Below are 23,924 nucleotides of genomic sequence, written 5' to 3'. Positions count from 1 at the left end.
AGTAGATAGTTAAGAGGAGCTAAGTAAGAAGACATTTTTAAAGCCAGAAGTCCTTTATTTACATTTCCCCATTCCAGATGTTTACAACATTAAAAATAAGAGCTAACTGAGATATCACTCAGTTCTGTATGCCTCTTAAATTTCATTTTATCAATATGCATCATGACACTCAGAGGGGACCAGTAGTGTGACCAAGATCCCACAGCTTGTGACAAATGCCAGACTGTAACTCAAGTGTCCTGACTTCAATAATGCTGAGACTCTACAAGATCCTAGAGAGAAAATGGTAATGATACTATTTAGAAAAAGCTACCAGGCCTGTGTGTACTTCTGCTTTACCAATCTTTAGGGAAAAGGAGGAGTTACTCTCATTATTCTTGAAGCACTGACCTGTCACTAACAATAGCCAGTTCCCATTTCTTATCCTCTGAAACGAGCAGAAAGCCCATAAAGGGTAGGGATACCCTTCATACACTTAGGGGAAAATAACCTTTCTAGAGTTTGTGTATAAGACTAAAAGGTTACTAAACCTCTACAGATCGTCTAAATGTCATAAACATACCAGATTTCTCTTTTTTCAACTGCTTATGGCCAGCTGAAGCCTAGAGATGGACCAAAGGTTTTTCCATTTACGCAACTGCCAGACACTTTTCCTTCTAATTCTAAGCCATGCATGGCCCCCAGAGCCAATTTTGCAAAGTGCCACATTCTTTCTAAATATTCCATGGATTTCATTATGCATTTAAGAAAATGTAGCCCTGAAGCTAATAATAAGATAGGCACTGAAAACATGTTCCTTTTGAGTTGGTTCTATAATGCTGGTTGTTAATGAACCTTGGAGAAATATAGCAAGGAAGAGCACTTTTCAGATTCAAAATTCACAAACATTGACCATCCTGCAATAAAAGTCACTCTAAAGTCAAGAGGTTCCCTAGGCTGCTGGTATCGCAACCCCAATAAAAGGCAGTACATTGAGCTGTGTAGGACACAGCTGTCACTGCCTCCCCGCCATCCCTATTTCATCACATGAGATGGTGACCTTGATTTTCATCCTACTCCCATGCCTCCCTGCACAGCCCACAGGCCTTGGGTACCAGGCAGGTGACCTGTGAGTCGGGCCCTGAGCTAGTGATCATAATCACACTATCTGGCCACTGTTACTGGGTCAGAGGTGGGCATGTGACACCACTTAGACCAGTGAGACAGGAGGCAAATTTTGCTGGGTGCTCTGGAAGGGGAGTATCTAGGTCTTCTTAAAAAGCTCCAAAAGCCCCTGTCAGAAAGTGAACAAGAAAGAGAGAAAAAGAGAGAATTTCACCATCCTCAACTTAAGGATGCAAGACTTATTAGAGAAATGAGGAAATTAGTAAGGAAGTTTAACTACCATTCAAGGGAAAATGCATGTTTTTAGAGACTAATTCCTTAGGATTAAATAATGGCATTCTACAGACCTCTGCAAAGGGAACTTCTTCTGCAGCAAGGGACTCTGGCTCAGGGTATATGTGAAGTTATCATTCTTCTCAGGATGAGAAATCCTGGAAATATCAGGAGATATAAAAAATAATAGCTTTTCTTTTTGACAGTTAGCTGATCAATGTAATTTGAATTGTCATTCAGATAGACTAAAAATGTTTAGGTAACTTTATGAAAAGTAATGGGCTTAAGAGAACCTATTAAAAGCATAATTCTAATTTTTCATTTTGGCTTTCATCAAAACAAAAGCAATGTTGTTCTAGTACATTTTTTCATTGCATTTTCAAAACATGAAACATGGGTTGTAGAAGTAATCACTGACTTCCATGATAAAAGTCATAAATCAGAGGAAAGAGTAATACTTTTAGAATTATGCAAGTTGATTTAACATTAGCAGAGAAAGCTAGAAATGTAGATAAACCTGAAATCTGATGTTTAGAGGTCAGCAGAGAAAAGGTTACAGTGTGCATGGAAAAGCCATTTTTGCAATTAACTGAAATTAATTATGCTTGTATAAATTTTATAAACACATCACAGATCTGGATTTTTGGCTAATTAAGCTTTAATTTAGTTGAGAAAACTGAACCACATAAGCTTTTATGAGAAGCTGTTGCTCACCCATTGAAAGGAAAAAGGTAAAAATCACAGTTTTTAGGAATCATCTGGAGAATAAACAATTTAGGAAAGCTGCAAGGACAGATATTATAGTCAATTATCCAAGATGGAAAGCCATATTTTGAGGTTAGGCTGTCCTTCATTTTCACAATAGTACCTCTTAATTCAATGCAAATAATCAGAAATGGTAATTAACAGATTACTAAAACTCCCTGATTAGATAGTAGAGCCCATTTACAACACTTTAAGGTTGCTGTGGACTCTGAGAAAAAGAAAACAAAAACAAATGGAGTGTATATTCATAAATTGTTCTACACTGAATGCATTCTTGAGAAGTTTTCTACAACGGTGCCAGCTCAGAAGCTAGCCATGAGGTTAGCAGCCATCAAGACATCACCACTATTTCTAGGGCATTTGAACAATCTATCATCATTGACTGATAGGGATATTGGCTTTGGACAGACCAGCCACAAGCAGAGAGCTTCCAAGAGGGCAGGACTTTCAAATCACTGTATGTAAGCATCACATCGTACAAATCAAGAATGAGCCATTAAAGGTCAAATGGCCTCTCATAAATGACACAGTGCAGCAAAGGCCCTGAGTGTGAAGGTTTGTTCCTACACTGCCTCTTACTTACAGTGTAGCTTCCTACAGTGAAGGCTGAAGGGCAACTCCCTCTCTTACCTCTGCCCAGAGACTGCCTTTTCCCCATCAGGGCCTTTGAACTTGTCTCTCTCTCTGCCTGGAATCTCCCCCAGCTCCTTCCATGGTTGGCTCAATCTCATTCTTCAGACTTCTACTAAAATTTCTCTCTCCAGAGAGGCATATGGTGACCTGTTTCTAAAGCAAACCCTGCTCAGTTGCACATAGTCACATCTCTTTATTTCCTTCAGATGACATACCATGATACTTAATTATTTTGCTTATTTAGTAGTTGGTTTCTTTATAGGATGTCTCATCCACTGGAATGGCTTTTCCTGCATTTCACAGTTTTGTCTGAAGCTGAATCAGCAAAGTGCATATACAAAATACTGGAGTGACTGTAATTCTTCTATAGCAGTGATGATTTTCAGCCATAACCAAGTTAAATGCTTTAAGACTCCATTAGTCATTCCTTTAAAAGTGAGCTTGTGACTCTGTTGAATTTTAGCAACTGAATCCTCTTCTCCTCTCTGTAAGGCAATTCTCCAAGAGTTCAAGTCGACAATGATAATAGCAAGCATTTACTGGGTGTCTCCCAGGCTCTGCTTTCTGGTTATCTACAATCTTCATCACAGCTCTGCAAAGCAGATGTTATGAATCATGAATCCCATTACTGCAAGAGTAAAACAAGCTCAAGGAAGTTAAGCTACTTTGCCAATATTTCCTGGCTCTTCAGTAACAGAGCTGAGGTTGGAATTTAGGTCTGTCTTCTCTAAAACCCAGTAAACCACACAGCTCCACTATAACTCACACTTTTTTAACATGTCATGATCCTTCCAGAGTATCATTTGGCACCATGTCTTCTGAAAAACTCTGGGCAATGAGAATGTGATGGAAAATGAGCCAAGAAGCTGGGCAATCTGGACTGAGAGCATTTACTGCAACATAATTATGTCTGCTGGTTGCAAGGCCTCTTAACCTAAGTTCAATAAGTGATTCATCCAATATGAGAGAAGAGAATCAATAAGATCCATTAGAAATAACAAAGACAATTTCTCAGTAAACTGTGTGGGAGGCATATCAGCAGCTGGAAATAAGACTATTCAGCCTAATGTGCAGGCATTTAGAAGGTTCTAGAAGTCAGAGCATCTTAGGGATACTGCAAACCATCAGCATTCATTACATGCCCAGCTGCTGATGCTTTGAACCATCCCAATAATGCCACAAGCATGGCAATGGGGGGTTCTGAGGCATAGAGACAGTGACCACTCAGCCTATAGAATAGCATGGGAGGATGTGTGTCATAATTTTTAGGAGTTCTGGGTTCAGACTGGCTTCTTATCCCAGGTATGTCACTTGCTGCAACCACGGTAAAGCAACCTAACCTCCCGGCTCAGCTTCACTTTTATCTGGGAAAAGGAGGTAATTATAGGACCCATCTCCTAGAGTTGTTATGGGAATTAAATAATATACCCCATGTCAAGTCCTCAGGAGCAGGCCTGGCCCAGAATGAGCTCTCAGTACAAGTCATCCTGCTAATGAAAATAATCTATTTGCAAATTCTACAGTCAATGTACCTGAGGGTGGCCAAATACTGCTGTGTGCCAATGAAGAAAGCAAAAGACTTGTTATAAATAAGTTTCCTTTTTCTAATGCAGAAAGCATTTGTACCAAGTGTGGAGAATTACAGTCCGTGTTTATCCTTACTGGTGAGGTCCCTGATTCAGCCAAATGGTCCTAAAGAAAGCCACTATCAAGGCACATCCTTGCTTCTTTTCTATTTACAATGTTTCATCTTTTCCCTTTTAGCTCCTTATTTCATGTTTGAATCTTGAATCCCGCAGTCTTCCATACGCACATCCTCCTCATGAAAATTGCCTCCACCATCCTCTCCCATGTGCCTTGCCATCCCGTCCCATCACCATCCAACTCCTCCCCCAGAGGAAGCTACTGCTTTTCAGACTTTCCAGGGACCCACATAGGACATTACTAGATTGCTGTCATCTCCTTTTCCTTGGTCTCCTTTTGTTCAGTTTGAGTTTGGCCTCTACAGAATCATCTTGTCTTGAAAGCCCCTGTGTTGCTTATGCCGAATCACCCCTACAAACATTCTCTTTTTCATTTATCTTTCTTTCTTTTTAATTTTTTAATTTTTTAAAATTTTGGTATCATTAATCTACAATTACATGAGCCACATTATGTTTACTAGACTCCCCCCATCATCAAGTCCCCCCCACACACCCCATGACAGTCACTGCCCATCAGTATAGTAAGATGCTGTAGAATCACTACTTGTCTTCTCTGTGTATACTGTCCACTTACCACAGTGGCATTTTGACACTTACTTATGGGATCATGTGATTGCTCCCTGTGTCCCCACTAGCACATGTCATGAGGAAGGGACCGTACTTGCTTTTGTCCCCTGGTGTACCTCCAGCACCTAGTACAGTGCTTGGTCTACATGAAGAGCTCCACAAACATGCGTTGAGTAGATGACTGTTATGCATTAGGTTGTCACCAGACCGTAATTAGAGTGATGACAAATTTGAAGAGAAGCGGACTTCAAATGGTAATCACTTACCTAACAGAGTCGAGGAAATTATATTTCAAAGAAAACCACAAAGTCAGAAGCACATGGCTCTCCACCAGTGAATGAGCAAGACATTAATTGCCCTGCTCTCATGAAACCCTTCTTGCCAAGAACTGTGATGCAGGTTTCAGTTGAGAATATTTGCAGCTGCTTACATGAATGATAAAGCTTTCATTTCTAACACAGCAGTCAACTACCTATGGCCTGATGCTGGTTTAACCCAATGAATGACCAACTGGCCCAAATAATCATGTTCTCCATCTCTGGGTTTCAGGGATAATACTTTTCTTTTTTACCCTGGAATTAAGAGATTTGTCGAAGAAAGAAAACATAGTTACTTAACATGGTTCATTACAGTCTTGTGCATTAATGGTCAAAATCCTTGACATTGACCAATGCAAATTTGGTGATCAGCTAAAAGAAAAGGATGTGCTCTGTCTTCTACCATATAGCCCATGAACACAGGCTCCATGACCTGCCTGCATCTACAAAAGAAAACTGCTGCTGAGTTCTACTGCTCATTGTTACTTGTGGTTTATTCTAAAGTTGGGAGGTTGACTGTAGTACTCGTCAAGTAGGAGATTTTAGTAGATCACCGAGCCTCAGCTGCTCCTTCAATCAAAAGGGTAAAATTAAATCTACCCGGCCATGTCTTTCCCATGGAGATGTTTGTAAAGAATCACGTAACGCAGTGCTGAGCTGCTTTTCTAAAGTGCAAAGAACTTTTCCAAGCATAAGGATTGAATGTAGTTTCTATTTTCTTTTATTATGTCCATTGGAATACAGTAGGTACCTAAACATATCTGTTGAAATAAAATGTTGATTATGCCAGCATGGTGATAATGATTTAATGGATTTATTCACTGTGAGTTTTTTGAGGAAAGAAACACACATGAGGTCTCCATTGCAGCATTTAGTCAGACTTGATATGTAAGTATTAAATGACTCTGTGGTCTACCATATTAATTTCCACTGAAAAAGTCTTAAACTAACCCAACTTCCACTCACTAACTCATTCTTAAACAATAAACACAGAGCATATACTGTAAGAAAATCGTTTTAAAAAGATGCTAAGAAGTTCACCGCTTAATAATGTTGGTTTGGTAGTTAAAAGCTGGCCAAAAGACAAACTTTAATCTACACAAAAATTCCAGTTAAAAGGTTTCTCCATGAAATAGAAGGGCTATGTTCTTACTGAGGAATTTCTTCCTATTCTTTTAACTCCTTATTTATCAAAACAACAAGATGATTTACATGTGGCTTAGTGGAGGTAGAAACATAATTCAAAAAGCAACCAAACCATGATTCTTATAACAGGGGAGCCAGTTACACAGTTGGTATGACTCCTTAAAGTACTCATGAGGTTAAAACTTCTGGAGTGGTTTTCAAAAGCCCTTTCCTCATTACTCCCGGCTACACGATGAACACCACTGCCATTGCATTAAGGCAAGTAAATACATTACTGGTTAAGGACATACTTATATTATTTTTGACAATAAACATTTCCAGAGGATATTAAAAGCATATAATGTAAAGTTTTAAAGTTAGACTTTGAGGTTAGGCAAAGTTGCATCTGTGTACTGACCCTACGACTTCCTCGCTGAAGAAGTTGGGTGGGTGAAGCAAGCTCCTTGAGCTTTAGTTTCCTCATATATATTCCAAACATGACAAATATTTTAAGGGACTATGAGTTTTTTGGCAGGAGGCACTATGAAGAATAAAAGAGGTAGGACAGGCAGGCACTTAGCATCGTGTGGTATCCATAACTTAGATACGGTAAGATATGGTAACATAGTCAGGGGCTCCAGGGGTTAAGCAGAGGATGTATCTTTTGGGGGCCACCACTCAACCTACTACAATCTCCCATCCTGCATGCCTCTTAGAACTTGTAATCTTTATTTTTCTCTATTCTAGAATCATATAAAAATGAATTCTGAGTGTATGAAAGTTATAATAAGTGGCAAATGTCACGGATATTACCCAGACAATAGGCTAACATTGCACAGCAATTTGTTTATAATTGGAGCTCAGGTTTCTCAGTTTGACCTCTCAAAGAGTGCCTATAATTTGCACCATGTTCAACTTTACTCCTGTCAGTTCCTAATCTTCTCTTTCCCCAACTTGTCCTCTCTCTTCAAAGGCCTGGACTCATAACGGTGTTGGCTTCCCAACCAAGTTTAACACCCCCTGCTTCTAGGCTACAATCACAGTGCTTTCTCTGCTGTGAACACCACTCAAAGGTCTTATTCATCCTTTTAAGACTCAAGAAGTCTTTCAGTTTCATCTAGCTTAAGCCGACTTCTTCTTTCATAATCCCTTAAAATATTTGTCATGTTTGGAATGTATTAAATTACATGTGCTTTTTTCTTCCTAGAAAATTATGATCTATTGAAGTATAGGATTCTCTACTATAATCTTCAATGCCCACACAAAGCACAGCATACTGCACAAATAGTGTGCTTAAGAAATACCAAATAAATTGAAGCAAATAAACACAATAAATTGTATAAATTTGTAACAAACTTGGTTTATAGCATTTTGCAGCATTTACAATGACCAAAATCATCCTTGATGATCTGCGTTTTTGCAAAGGTATAAAATATAGTAAGCTTCAAACCAAATAGGACATTTCAGAACCATAGCCCAAGACTAATCATGCAACAGATTGATATTTTTTGACTTTTGTTGTTCTGTACTACAAATTTCATGCAGTCTTAAAAAATAACATTTTGGCAAATTTTTAGGTTGATGAATTTGAGCTAAGGGATGAAAAATGACCACAAGAGTCAAAGCAATGAGAGATGGAGGATTAACATTTTCACTATAGGAAGCCTTTCCAAGCTCCCAAGTGAAGTTGGCATCCACGCTAATCGAATGCTACTGACACATAAAATATATTCATTAATGGTGTTAAATGAAAAGTATAACTAAAGCCAATAATATCATTGTTCTCATTTGCTGAGCAAATCCTTATATTAACTAGGCTGAAGTCTCCTTCTTCTATTCCATTTCACATGCCATAATTACCCTTCCCTTCTCATGTAATTAAAATGTAGCAGGTAGTTGATACACAGAAAGGAGTGTCTTTATTAAAAATACCTTTTCATAATCAAATTGAAGCACTCATCTCATTTATGATCTGTCTACTTTAATAAATAAACTAATAGTTAATTTAGAAAGCCATATAAAGCTCTATTAACCCATCTTCACATATTTTAATCTGAAATGACAGGCTATTCGTGATTTTTTTCCATTCATGTATTCACTAAACATTCGAAATGTCTACTGTGTGCTAAGTAACGTGTTTAAAGCTGTGGGTACAAAGATGAAGAATTTAAGGTTATTGTCTTCTGGAACTCACAGTCTAGTTGGAAAACAGATAGAAAAATAAATAAACACAAAACTACATGTTCCCCACTGCATGTTACCAGATACAGCAAAACTTTTCTGAGGGAGTCATCAGCTTACTCTGAGAAGACTTCAGAGAATAAACAAGAAGTAACAGGAAGCTTTAAAAGGTCAATGTTTATAGGAGATCAACTGTAGATACGATTTCAAGTAAATTTCTGACCTAGTGGGAGAAGTCCTGGCCTGGGTGCTCAAGGAGAAGGACTCTGAAAACCACTTTGGTGGTTTTGTCTCTCAGGCAACAGTTAATGGGGCAGCTCACGGGGCCAATGGACATGCAAGCAAGCTGCAATGTGATGTGCAAAACCTGCTGGGCCAGTGTAGTTCCCTCTCTGGGATTTCACCTGGGTAACAACAAGAGATTGGGACAGGCCAAGGTGGGAGCTGACAGGGAAAGATCATTCTAAAGGGAAGGTCAAGGGCAAATGCACTGTGACTTTGCAAGGAAGCAGAGCATCTGAGTTAGCATAGGGAGTTGATTGGTAGCACAGCAAAAGTAGAGGGAACCTGGCCTGCCAATGGAAGAGAGTGATCGGAGCAAGACCGAACCATGGTGTCCAGAAAGCCAGAGAGTGGGGATCCCCACAGCAGCTGTGGCACCTGACAGTGCTCTAGCCCCACTGCTGTGAGGACCACCCATGCACCCATAAGCTCTCTCTCCCCTTCCCACTGCACGTGCATCCTCATTCTCCTCTACTTGAGTTAGTTTGACTGGGTCACAGGTCCTCGAGCCTTCTGCAAACAGACGATGTGTCGGTGTTCTGAGTCATGGAGCACGCTGGCCATTCTTTCTGGCTTTTATTATTTTACAATGTGTCCAATTTACAAGTATTAGAATGCCTTTCTCTGACCCTCAGTGGATCTTTATCTTACTTTAGGGTAAATAAATCATGTTGTAGACATTGCACTGAACAAATTCAATTTGTCTTCATGAAAAATTGCACTTGGAAAATAGGCAGCATATTGTGCTGATTAAGAGCATGGGCTCTAGAGCCAGACTCCTGAGACCCAACCCAGCTTCATTATTAACAAAGAGCATGTCCTTGGGCAAGTTACTGCACTTCTCAGAGCCTCTGCTTCCCCATCTGTGCAATATGGATAATAGTGATGCTGACTTTGTAAGATTTTAATGAAGATTATATGAGAAACTTATAAAGCAATTATAAAATTCTGTAGAAGGACTTACTAAACAAATGGACATTTGTTTCTCATGTAATATCAAATAAGATGGTTTGAATTTTTATAATTTTGATGAATGGGAAGAGAGACAAATTAGGAGATCTATCAAAACAAGTACAGATAGCTGTAATTTTTTGAGGATGTACCATGTGCCTTGCACTGACAGTTACTTGACATCTATTATCTCATGTATGTGGTCTGCATAAAGCCAGTTTACACTTAAACACTTATGGAAAGCTGACTGTATACCAAGCACTGGGCTGGGGTGCAAAGTTAACAGAACACAACTCTTGCTCCTGAGAAGTTGCTGGCATGGTTGGGGTACCACAAACCATTCACTTTGGTTCCATCATCTGCAAAATGAGAATGTCTGATGAGGTGACGCCTAAGGCTGCTGTTTTGCCTGCTGTGAATGAATTCACACTCACTGGGCTAAGAGATCATGCCACCTATTGATAATTCCCAAGCCTTTTATGTTTTGCCACTTCATAACTGCTTGCGCTAAATGATACTGTAGATGATCAATACTACTGTATTTTGGGAGGTCTTTGAGGCCAAGTTATTTATTTTGGGCTGCTAGGGTGTTTTCACAGAAGCAACAGCTTTCTATAAAGTGAGATTTCACATAGTTAAGGCAAAACCCCAAAATAAAACCATAGTGTTCCAAAAAGAAGATGCCTTACAGTCTCAAAGGACACCTAGTTCAGTGAGTTTGTTTCTACACTGAGTCCTAGGGGAAAAAGACAATGTAGTTCACGGCCAGCTAGGCATCCAGTTCCCTGGAACTCAAGCTTAGGTTCTTTAAGCTGCCCACAATACATCCAAGTGGCTAACTGACAAGGCTCCAGAATCAGACTGCTTGGATTCAAATCTCCGTTCTGCCACTTTATAGCTGGTGTGATCACAGATCAAGTTAATGAGATGCTCTCCTCTCTATACAGCTGGTATACCCAGCCAACCTGCATAAGGATTAAGTTAGACAGTACTTACAAACTGCAATAGCAGAGCGCCTGGCTCAAAAGGAGCCTTCAAAAAGTGGTGGCGACTACACACTCCTCTGCAAAGGGAAAACCTGAGGACAAAAGTGTAACCTTGTTCTCCTGCCTAGTAAGGAACACCAGCATATTCTGCTAAGAATGAAGGAGAGCAAAATCATTTTTTTATCTTCTGATTTAGATCTAGTACAAAAAAAAAAAAACTCAGATGCATGTCTGTCTAAATTGCTCTAATGGAAGGGCTCTTCCAGCATCTATCTCTGGGGATGACAAAAAATGCAAGTCTGACCACAAAGTAAAATTCTGGATATCCAGTCCTGGATAAATTGCCAAGTCCTTAGAAACACCTTCAGATGACATCATTCTCTTGGTTTGTTATTACTCAGAGGGTTTGATTACAGTGTGAGCCTTCCCAAACTGCAAATTATTAAACATACCAGGTGTACAAAATAATCACTTTCCTATTGGCAATATTTTTAAATCCCTGCATAAAATGCTTAACTGTTACCCCATTGATTTCCTTCGCTCTCCCACCCTGTATTTTCCAGTAACACTGGTTAATATCTCATTCTCTTTCAAGATCTTCAATGTCAGTAAATTACTATTTGTGGGACAGAATTATAACTATAAAAGAGTATGTTTTATACTGTGATTGATGGAAAAATATGCTTTTAACTTGCAGGGAAAGACCAATTTTCTGACACTTCAGCTCTTTTTGCTCAAATGCATTACTGTTATAAAGCACCAATTATGGCTAATAATGGCATTATTCTCACCTCAATAAGTACTTGGTTTGGTAAAGCTTTAAGAACTCTCAACTTTGGCTATCAATTTAGTTATCTACAGGAAATAGCCTATTTCATGCAGATTATTACCTTTATATCATATTGCTCCCCAAGCTCACATAGAGTGAACTGTCACTCAGTATACATTTACATATACCTCTCACTATTAAACCTGCCAGATAAAACACACCCTAGAAGCCATAATTGTAATAATATCACAGTTACCAAGGTTTGAGTTCATATCCTCTACCACACACACCCTCAAATCTTTCAGATTCTATAAATTAACTTCATACCAGACTAGGTAAAAATCATAAAAATAGACCCAAATTTGCAGATTAGGGGGGTAACATGAGTTTCAGCTAAGTTCCAGTGGGAAGGTATTGAGTTCTATCTTACTTCCTGGACCTCACCATCCAACTGTCTCACAGGCCAGAACCTGGGAGTATTCTAGAATGCCTTCCAATCCCTCAACTTCTATGTCCAGTAGTTAAAGGGTATCAATTCCATCTTTTACATGTCTTTTGAATCTTTGTTCTCTGTTCTACTGCCTCACCTTCAGTCATGTCCTACTTAATACTGCAGTACAGAAGCTTTTCCACTTTACAAGTCTATAAAATACAAAATAAAAATATCACCGAACATGCATATCAACAGAGGGCAAAGACAAGACCCAGTGTGCCAGGACACTCTTTAGAGCCTAACTCCTGAGAACTTCCCCCATTCCACTGTATCCTCACCCTAGCAAGCTTCTAGACTCTAAGTCTGATAACATCACTTTGTCTTGCTTTCACTTCTGTGCCTTCCGCTTGACTCTAAAGAAAGTTAAGTACAACTTCAAAAAATATTTACTGAGTCTGATTCAGAAAGAGAGGCTAAATGTGCTCCAATGTTCTAGAACATATTCCCTTGGACCCCTATAATTCCATGGAAAGTGACCTATATCATCTTCTAAACTTAATATTGCAATACAGAAATATTTCTGCATTTTTCAAAGAATTGAACCATTTTTCCTCTTCAAGAAAGAAATCTGTAAAACTAGGTAATTTTCTGGTTAGTTTCCTAGCTTTAACTCCAGGAATTAAAAAAGCCATTCTGATACCTGAAGCAGTGTTTCTAACCTTGGTACACAGTCCTAATTAAGTACCAATAACCCCAAACGTGTGTGATAAACTAAAGGAACAGAGAAAAGATGCAGCCCTTGCTCTTCTCAAAATTCAGTCTGTCTGGGAAACACAAATAAAAAGTATAATCCAGAGTGATACGTATAATAATAGATACACAAATGGAGCTACAAGAGCATCCAGAAAAGGTTCTGTCTAGCAGAGAAGATGGAGACAAGCAGCCCAAGCAGAAGATACTGCCTGAGCAAAGGCGAGGCAGTGTGGCTGGGATAGGGTGGTAAGGATAAACATGAATTTTATAATTCAGAAAAGGCAAATACCCATTATCCTATTTGGGATTTTCACATGAAAACTTTACTGTTAATGGTGTTATGGTCACATTTCTTTATCAAACAGCATTTATTTTTACTGCCCAAAAATAATTACTTATTTTTGATATCACAAGGAAGAAAAGTTTTCTCAGGGCAGCAGATTACTGCCCTCTGTGCCCACAGTGAGATTGCTTATATTGCCAGAAACACTAGGAAACCTCTAGGGGGAAAAACTCAGAATAACACCACAAATCATTTTGCCAGAATTTTCTTTTCAACAAGTAAATGTTCAGTCTGTGCAGCGGCCCTAAGGATCAACAAGATTTTGTCAAAGAAGCATGAACACAAAGTCTTATAAAACATTAAGCACGGCTAGCCACCCTCCTCTCATCTCCGTCCTACCCAGGAAGTGGCACAGAGAAGTGCACTCCTAAAAATCAAGGAGACTCTCAATTAAACACTGTAATGGGCTATCAGGCATAGATAGTTAATATTCTTCAATAATCCCTGAAGCCTAATTCAACTCAGATGCCCCAACCCTTTATCTCACAAAAACCTTTCACAATCTCTACTAAAATTTAGGAAAACGTAATACTTGGAATTTGTCTCAAGTATTTCTTTCTGCATGTATTTATCCAAAGTGCTTATAAACTACAAGATACAAGAAACACATTATTAAAATGGAGGGGAAGCATGTTAGAGATGGTAAAGGAGTGAAATACTTCTAAATTGGATTGCCAGCCTCTGAAGAATTTAGATTAGATAAGAAGTCAATCCCCACATAAAATCTGAACAGAAATACTTTGGAACCAAACACCAGGCTGCAAGATCCTTCGAATCCAACCACCCTCACTTTTCCACATCCCTTCTTCTTGCCCCACGCGTTTGCTTTCCCCAAGGAGAGCTAAAGAAATCGGTGTGGTTTTACTTACAATTGTGAAGTTCATGACTTTGAGAATCCAGATGGTCATGGCCAAGTTCACCAGTATTAAAATCATCAGGAGTAGGACAAAGAAATACAGGCACCTTTTCCGCCAGCCATAAATCCCCACTTTGTATACCTGTGGCCCCTCGGAGCTGGGCATGGTGCTACGGTGGTGTGGGTACTGTTCCTGAGGCATCTGAAATAAACGAGGCGAGAGAGAAGCACTCACATTAAACTGCTGAGGGGAAAAAAAAAAAACGAGAGAAAGGAAAACATCAACTGATGAAGAGATATGGCTGGCTGCTGTCTGTACCTTTCCATCCTCCTGACAACTCTGAAAATCGCTCTCCTCTGGACCAAAGTGGCCCCTCTGCATGCTTGCGTGAGCCTCCCCAAGGTGCAGTCACCGCTCACGATGTGTGTTCAGTCATCTACATACACACTTATCCTGGGAGGAAAGGGCCTCCCAGGAAGCTATTTTCCAAATGGTTCTCAGAATCCCGGCATCACGGTGAGGGAGACCTGCAAAGTCCTACCAAAGTCCTGAGGGGACAATTTAGAATTCATCTGGGAAAATAAAACCCACTAGTTCATGGTGGTCACACAATAATACATTGAGACAATTTATGTGGGGGCGGGGGTAAAATGACCTCAAAGGAAATTATTCTGTATTGCCAGAAAGTCAGTGGCAGAAGTAACAATTTTGATCTTCCTTCTATTTCGGGGTTCAAAGGGGTGCTGGTGGCACACAGATTAAATCTCACTTGCCTCAGGAACCTTCAACAAGTGATAGCCTGGCTTAAATGCTTCACTCGACAGAGACCTTGCTGTCCTATGAATTAGTTCTCGTGAGTTACACAATTCTAATTGTTGTAAGTCAATTCATTTATTTAATAAACATAAAGAAGGCTTAAAGTCAAGTAAGGTTTGAACATGTCTTCCAGGAGCTTGTAGGCTAATGGGGAGTGGGGTGAGGGGTGGTGAATTAATTAAAGAGTGACTACAGTGGAGTGAGATAAGTTAGAGAAATATTAGTCAGTATTATGTAATACGTCAATCCCCTTTCAAGTAAGGAAGCCTTTCCAAACCCCATTGCTGAAACAGTTGATCATTATAGCAGCACTACTAATACCAACACGAATCTAAGTAAACTTATTTCTATAAAATTCTAAAGCCAAACAAATTTTAAAAATCAAACGCAAAGCTACAAACATGGGTCATTCAAAATGAGAAATGACTGACCACTGCAGAGGATGATAATTTGCTAAAATGAAACTGCATAATGCAGGCTCAGGGGCTTCCGCACAGCGTCTTCTGGGCGCATCGCCCCCGCTCCTGCTCGGCCACGGGCCATGTGACAACATGGACCCTGCTGCTTTTCTCTGTTCAAATTACTACGCAACCTTAATTTGGGTATTTTTACTTCATTTAGCTCTCACAGACGCATTCTGTATGCCCTCTGTTTATTTTCATCTTAGTGGACAGCGATTAGATTGGTGATAGGTGGTGCCAAACTGACCACAGAGATCGACATAATGTGCGTTCTCAGATCGTATTCTTGGTTATTACGTCATCTTTCAGATAGTTCAGAATATGATTACTTTATGGTTTTGAGATAATCATTAAAATATACACATAAAATCTCAACCAAAACCCAGAGAACTCATGGCCTTTAGGCATCACTGGAATTCCGCTTGTGAAACCAGCAAATTCTTACTTACGGTCAACTGAAATGCTCAGTGAAGGCGTCTAGGACATCTGTCTTACTCATTCCTCATTAACTACCTGAGGGTTGAAATTGGGTCCTAATATGGCTACATGTTTAAATATATGTGTGTGGAATGAATGCACAAACAGTGAACAAATGATTTCTCACTCACTATGAAATCTGCTACTGCCTGGGGGTGTGCATAAGTCCAAGTCAAACACTGTGGAAAAGTTCTTGTTTTTATCCTTGAGAATTTCCACTTCATGCTCCCAAAGCACTGGGTTCCCAACCAAGCAGCAAACTACACCATAAGGGGGTCTCAATTTTACTGTTCAGCTCCTCACAATTCTGTCAATCAGGGCTGTGTTGTAACAACATGGAAACACAGCAAAGTCATTGCCCTCTGGCCTTTTTTACACACTGAGATCAATTAGAAGGAAAAAGAATGTCTTAAAAGTCTGAAGGAAATTAGGTCTTTACTTTCCATTAAGTCATATTCTGTAAATTTAGGAAATGATCACAGAATCTTAGAATCATATTCTCAAGGTTCTTTAATTCCAATCAGCTAATTTTAAGAATGAGGTTTTTAAGACTAGAGAAGTTGACCCACTTTATAAGGCTACAGAGTTCGTGGGAGGGTAAAGACAACAATAATGGTCTTCTACTCTCACAGGATTCTTCACAAACGAGTGTATAGAAACTACAGATATTGCCACCATACCAGTTTCCTTTTCTCTGACATTTGCCCCACCCAGTGGGGAAATTACATAACTTAGCTATGTGAAATCACATGTTCAATAAATATTTATAAGAGGCTGGGGATATGGATGTCACAGTTGTGAATTTTTTTCACACACAGATGGCTGGAACTTGAATGCAGTCATTATTGCCACCAGGGACTCTCAGTTCTGGATACACATCAGAGGCACCCATGGAGCCTATAAAATCATCTAATGCTCAGGTCAATTAAATAGTACTCACAAGGTAGCACCCAGACATCAGCATTTTTAAAAGGTCCCCAGATAATCCTAAAGCACAGTAAGGGTTGCATACGATTGTCTAAATAACATCTCTCAACACTGACTATGCAGAAGAATGTAAAATGTCTAACAAAAACAAATTCAAACTGTGAGCTCTACAACAGAATGAGAATTATTAAAAAGCTCTGCAGGCCATTCAAAACATTTTGGACAACTTATCTAAAAAATGGCCTTCAAGATTTTGTTTTTTTCATAGTACAACCACTTCAAGACAAGAAACTTGAAACATATTCTAGCATATAAAACAGCAAAGAAGGAGAGCTCCTCTGTTTAGAGTATGAACGAGGGCTTGGCCAACCTGAACCACCTTTGCAGAGTGCCTGGACTCCCAGGAACCACTGGTTTTGCCCAGTATGTTTACAGAGTAGCTGAGAAACTCAAAGCCAAGAAGACAAGAGTGCTCTTTCAAATCACACAGAGGATTAGGAGCTGAGCAAGGACAAGGATTAGAACTCAAATCCTGGGACGCATGGTGCAGCGGAATATTCTGCGTGTGTCATGGGGGCTCTTTCATCTCTGCCACAGGCCCTGTCTACTTTAATGAGCTGCATAAAACAGAATACGCCAGTCTGCAACTCTGTAAGCAAAGAAACAAGCAAACAAACAGATAAGGAAGAGGGGAAAGGGTGAGTGATTGTGTATGAAGGATTACAATGGGCAGTGATACCAGCCAAACCTAAGGTAAGGGATACATCTGTTATCAACAATCCTGCATGAACAGGGAAAACTGGGATTTGCTGAGTACGTTTATTTTTGTAGTCGAAAACTGAAACATGCTGAAATCATAAAAATACAAGAGGAAAACCAATTTCCAATCTGTGTTTCTTTTTCATCCTTCCCAGAAGAAAGAAATTTGCTGTTCAGAGAACAAAATCGAAGTTTCAGGTCCTCTCCTGTTCAGGTCCCTTCCATGGCCCTGGGAGGGGACCCAGTAATGCATTAACAGCATTATGCATTTTTGTAAAACTGACTTAAAGTAAGATGTTTTAATTGCAACCTATTTTTTTCAGCTTCCCTTATGTGGGGTGGCTTTGGAGGATTTATATGCACTTTGGAGGTCTAACTAACAGGAAGTTGAATCAGAGGATTCAATTTGGGTGCAGCGGTGTGTATGTGTGTATAGCAGTACTGTAGCACTTTGTACACTATCGCTAGCTCCCCTGCCCTGGTGTAGGACTGTGTTCTAGGAATCCACCTTTGTCACCAATTCACCGAGCATGGTTTCACGAAGGTACAAGACCCAAGGACACATTGCGATACTAATGTGTCCCATCTTGGCCAGCACCAGAAATATGTTGGTAGTTGTGGAGCCAGAGGCTAGCTGCAAATTTTTTCCTGGTCATCAGATATGCAAAATTTCAAGTGTTGGTTTCAGTTCTCATTGACATCTAGTCAAAATAGAAATTCACTGCCAAGAATGTATTTCAGTTCAGCATATAAAATTATAAGTGCTTCACACATTTTTTATTTTGTACAGGAATCACAGAAAAATAGAATTAACTGCATTTCATAGTGTTCATAGGTTACATGAACTGTGTGCCTACATTCTGTATGTGATGGTGCACGCTTTATGTATCACCAACTATCAATTTAAAAAAAACCTAAGTGTAATTGAAATTGGCATAGGAGATAATTATCTCTCCATTCTATGCAGAAAATGATAGTACCAAACAGTTGTCATATGAAAATGTAAAGGATTTGCAACCATGAAGTATAGAAAAAAATGTGTCAGATGGTTAATTATCAACAATACTATTTTTCTGCATTTTGTGATATCATCTTCAAAAATGAGTAATTTGTTTCTCATTCAAGTATATAGTCATGTTTTTAACTTAATTCTGTATTTCTAGTTTTGTTTTTTGTTTTTTCTGCAAGACAGCTCAACAAACTGTTCAGCCTTCAGGCCTCACAAAACCTGGCCCCTGCCCTGGCCCCTCCCATAACGGACCCGTAGCATACTTCAGGATCTCTGTGTACCACCACCACCACAGGACTTCACTGCTGGGCTGAACACAGTCGAAGATCCAGTTGTCTGTGTTTCACTGGGAGTGATTTTCAGACTTTTGAATGAAGAGGAACCCTCTGGGAAATGGACTGAACACATATTCCTAGGCTTCACACTGAGATTCTATTTAATTCTACCTAATCCAGTGGTCTAGGAATCTGCATTTTTAACAAGCATCAAAACAGATGCTGAAACAAATGGCCCAGGGACCCTGCTTTGAGAACATGAACTTAAATCCAACATAGAGATGCATCCGTGGCCTAGTCTTTGCCTCTGTTTGTGCTGTTTTCCACTGGATCACCCATCTTCCTCCCAGATCCCTAAATATATACTTTGCCATCCCTCACATCACTGTGTGCCTACCCTGGAGCTTCCATTTCTGTCATCCTCCTTCACCAGCAGATTGGATATTATGCATGCAGCCTTTGGTGTCTTAGGTTTTAAATGTGCACAGAACTTTTCTTCCATGAAAAAGAAAGCTCAGCTTGCCTTTGTTATCTTCTCTACAGGTTACCTGATTTTACTCCACTGATGCCTGAGGTTCCCAGATCCTTGGGAAACTCTAGGAATCTCATATTTTCATGTGTCTACTGAAATGGCCCACTCAAAACCACTAAAGATGCTCCTGATAAAACTCAATGTACTTTTATTTATGTCCACTTTCCTCAGATCTTCTAAAGCTTTTCATGTTACCAATTCCCCCTTCCCATCTAGAAACTTTGCTCTTTGGCATTCATAACATTGCAAGCCCAGAGTTCCTTTTTTTCTATGTCTTTTAAGTACTGTCTTTCTGGAGTCTTCTCTCTGCTTCTTCCTTCCAAATTCACATTATGAATATTATCTTTCATCTCAATGTTGTGTCATACTTTCATTTTGTACTTCTATGAGGATGAAACTCAGCATACCATTTTAACTCCAGTTTCCATCTCAAATTGGGCCTATTTAAATAAATGTCTATCATCCATCTACTCACTCATCAAATAACTATTGAGCATCAGCAAATTTCATATACTGTTCAAGGACCTCACGATACAACAATTAACGAGAATCACCTCATCTTTATGAAGGCCTAAGCCCAGTTGGTGGGGGACAATGAAGAGTAAATGCAGAACAAGGCAAAATGAACTGTGCAAAATGCCTGCACTGAAAAATATCTGGTATGTTAAAGAGCAAATCGCAGAATGGATGATATTTTATACAGACTAAACAAGAGAAAATTCTCTGAGGCTGTAACTTTTAAAATGAGACTCGAAGGACAAGGAAAAGACAACAGGGTGAAAGCTGGGGTAAAAATGCATCTCAAGCAGAGAAAGAAAAAGCAAAGACAAAGGTCCCCCTGTGGAGAAGGTCGGTGTGACTGGCTGTACTGAGTCAGGTGGAGAAGGCGTGAGACGAGGCTGAAGACCTGGCTGGAGACAGATGACGCTGGGCTTTGATGAAGTAGTAAGAAGTTTGAATATCACTGAAAAGGCAGTGAAAATCTATAGCAGACCTTGAAACAAGGGAGTGACGATCTGATTTGTAATAGTGCAGCAGTGCCCAGACTACAACAGGCACAAAGTGAAGGTATATTGTTTGCTGGTGATGAGCAATCTTTTTTTCTCTCCCTCTACATCAACTGTGCATCAAAACATTCTCAAAAATTGAATAATTCAGAAAAATGAATCTCACCCAATATAACATGCCCTGTAAGAGGCCTTATGTACTTTGGTGGCAAGTGAATCTTAAAAAGGAGGCTCTCTATCTAAAAACACCCTTCTCTAGCGAATCGTAAAGATTTGCAACATATCTTACAGTGAAATATGTCATTTCTCTGAATATACCTACACCCTTCTAAGTATTTAAAATTTCTCTGAACTCCAGTAGCATCCAAACAATGGTATGTATGTAATTATATGAAATTATATATATGCATAATTAACCATACATGTATACATAAATAATAGTATATATTTGTTCAATGAATGGCTAGAAATCAAGCCAACACTAAATAGCAAAGCATATCCTCTAGTAATAAACGCACAGCTATAAGATCAGAAGGAATGAAAATCTTCACAACTTGTCTCCATCTCCAAAGTCATATGCAATTACACTAATGTTAAGTAGGCTTAAATCCAAAGCATTACTGTACTCCTTCGTAAGGCTCGTTTCAGTGCTCACCTGCTTATAAACAAATCCAGCTGACTTCATCTGTTTCTTGCGCACACAATGCAATAGGATTATAGTTCCCAGAGAATGAATGTAATAAAACTTTCCATTGTTCTGCCATTAGAGAGGGAGGAACTATCAATAGTCAATGCAATGTCATAACGTAATAATCATGGGCTAATTAAGTAATTGCCAAATATAACAGATGGGAATTTTCAAAAAAGGCCATGCTGGATGGGCAAATTACTAAAGCATGGTTTTGAGGGCTGTAACTGCAGTCCCATACACTCAAATGTTTATACCCAGGACGGCATAATTATCAAGCCCTGTTGCTAATTTCCTGTGACAATCTCAAGGAGAGGATCCAATTCTATGACTCAGACTTGGGAAGAACCTCCTCTTAGACTATGTGGCCCTGTTTTACTTCTGCCACTACAGCCACCACCGATACCTCTTTCAAATGCAGCTTTCTCAAATGGCCTCACAAATGCCCAGCATCGGTCCTAGAAGCCCAAGGAGAGATTTCCATAAATCGCATGCCCACTGTGAAGTCCTCGCAAAGACCCTTGAGCCAGGCACAGCCTGAGCAGTTCCCGTGCTTTGCAGCTGGTGCTCGTCTATTAAGGAAGCTCAAGCTCACCGCGGCTGGGCTGCACAGTGATGAGTCCCGCTTCTTTGACAAGCCTTTGACATCTTCCCAGGGAAACCGGTCTGATCACACTCAAGGGGTCAGAGATTTTATAACATGTTGACTTCCTTTCCTCAATTTAGTACCAAATAGATACTGGAAAATCTTACTTGTTCCCCTTTTACATTTCACCAGTTGGTATAAGATGATGGAAGTTCTTGGAGCAGAAACTCATATACAGCTGGCATACTTTCTAGGGCTGGGTATATATTTCTAATCTAATATTGCTAGAAGCCATCACTTTCTGTCTGTGTTCAGTTTTTATCTCAGCAGGGTCCTTCTCTGGGAGAAGAACAAATGTTTTTCTCCTCCCTGCCCCAAAGAAAACACATTTCTAGAAAATAGTTACAGAATGCACTATGTTGTGAGAGATGATTAAAAAACAATCAGTAAACTTTTTAAAGACATATCAATGCCATCAAGTTTCCTAATGATTTTTCTTTGGGGCCTTTAAAATTTTATGGGCCATGATCCACTCTACTAATAAGGTAGTGCTGAGAATAAGGAGGCAAAGACAGGCACTTACTGATGCTTGCTAGGCTCTTCCACCCACAAGGCTTCATAATATCTTGTTCTGTGAGGGAATTTGTAAGACCACTACTGAAAGCAATTCTCTGTACAGTTACATACTGTGAGAACAGGAACCTGGCATAGCACAGAACTGGCAGTCAAGGAAATCCCTGCTCCCAGTCTAATTTCTTCAAAAGAAAAAAAGAAAGAAAATTGACCATCTACTATATGCTAAGTACCACAGTAGCTCCTAGAGATAAACAGATCTTCTGTTTTAATGGAAGAGATGGGCAATGAACAACTAAACAGACGAAACCATTAGGACTAAAGTTAGGGGCTAGAAAGGGAGCAAGGAGCATTCCATGATAGAACAGGGGGGTACTCACTGGCCACAGAAGGCCACTCTGACAAAGTGACGACTAAGGTGAGACCTAGCGGTGGAACAAGATTCCCGGCAGAGGCGCAGCGAGCATTCTGGCCTGCTCTGGTTAAGGGGGATGGCTGGCAGGACTGGCGCTAAATGAGCTCAGAGGAAAGAGGAACAGACAGGCATGTAGACAGAGGCTGTAGCCCAGCTGCACCGCATCTTACAGGTTATGCTAAGGGGTCGATAATTTGTATGGCCAGACTAATACCTTATCTGATTTAGAAATAAGACAAAGGATACACATCAAGTATCCTAGAGTTGGTTGACCATGATACCGCTTCATGTTAACATTTCCAGTAAATTAAATATGAATTATGTCACTGCATAAGATTGTAACTAGTTTATATAAATAGCCGACATAAATTCCCTCACAGGCTCTTCACAGCTTCTAGTTTGTGGTGGAATCTGAGTCATTTTGAATTCCCTTGGCACATAAATAGTTTTCCCTTAGCCATGTTAATTTTGAGGTCTGTAATTAAAAACTGTCTGCTTTTAGGGGTTGTTTTCATTCAACCAACCATACAAGGCATTAGTCTTGGATTGCTAGTGTCCAGCACAATATGAACAATTGTAGCAAGCTCTTCACTTTCAGTTTTGATGTAACAATCCACACTTTTATCTTGTAAAATTCATTTAGAATGCCTGTTTATGAGAAATGGTCCATGAATGTCATCTTCTATTGAAACAAAAGTATAGATTAATTTAAAAGATAGAATCTGTATTTTATTTTTCTAATAACTGGAATATTTAAATATTGAATATGTTTTACTGAAAAAATTACACAAGTGCAGGTATTTAACAGCCAAACATATACAGTTAAAAAGTTGTTTCATTCACACTTTCAGCCTCCCTCTATAAAAGCGACTATTAACCAGTGTTTTTAGCCTTATAGAAATGTTCTATAATACACACACATTCAACCCATACAAGGTTTAAATTTTCCTTTTTAGATAAAGAAGAGCATATTTTATGCTCTTTATTGTTCCAAATCTAAGTTGGTCCACTTAGTAACATAGTTCAGTGAGAGCCCCACAAAAAAAATCTGTATTTTTTAAGTTAAACACTTTTAAATTACACACACACACACACACACACACACACACACACACACACACACACACACTATTTAACTTGGCCATCTCATCAGTGATGAACGTTATTTCCAGTCATTTTCTATTACCTACGCATAAGTAAACAAATACTTATCATTTATTACCATGTGCTGGCACCAGACATTCATCAGTGAAAAGGCAGATTCTATACCTCTCAGGCCTTATATTCTAGTGGAGGAAACAATAAACAATTTTTTATACTTGTTCTTGGGAATAAATCTCACAGAAGCAGGAGAAGA

General features: G+C 39.4%; 1 protein-coding gene across 3 annotated transcripts in view; it reads right to left on the bottom strand.

Annotated features, from left to right (window-relative positions):
• The window catches only part of SGCD (sarcoglycan delta), a 546,854-nt gene that overhangs the window by 348,128 nt on the left and 174,802 nt on the right, over positions 1 to 23,924 (bottom strand). For all 3 annotated transcript variants that reach the window (XM_036911258.2, XM_057491101.1, XM_036911188.2), the window contains exon 2: positions 14,055 to 14,243. In XM_036911258.2, coding sequence (XP_036767153.1) covers positions 14,055 to 14,243 — 189 coding nt within the window. The remainder of the gene's footprint in view (positions 1 to 14,054; positions 14,244 to 23,924) is intronic.

This window comes from Manis pentadactyla, chromosome 2 (assembly GCF_030020395.1).
Source record: "Manis pentadactyla isolate mManPen7 chromosome 2, mManPen7.hap1, whole genome shotgun sequence".
Classification (NCBI taxonomy): domain Eukaryota; kingdom Metazoa; phylum Chordata; class Mammalia; order Pholidota; family Manidae; genus Manis; species Manis pentadactyla.
Note: the sequence above shows the minus strand (reverse complement) of the source record. Positions and strands in the feature narration are given on the sequence as shown.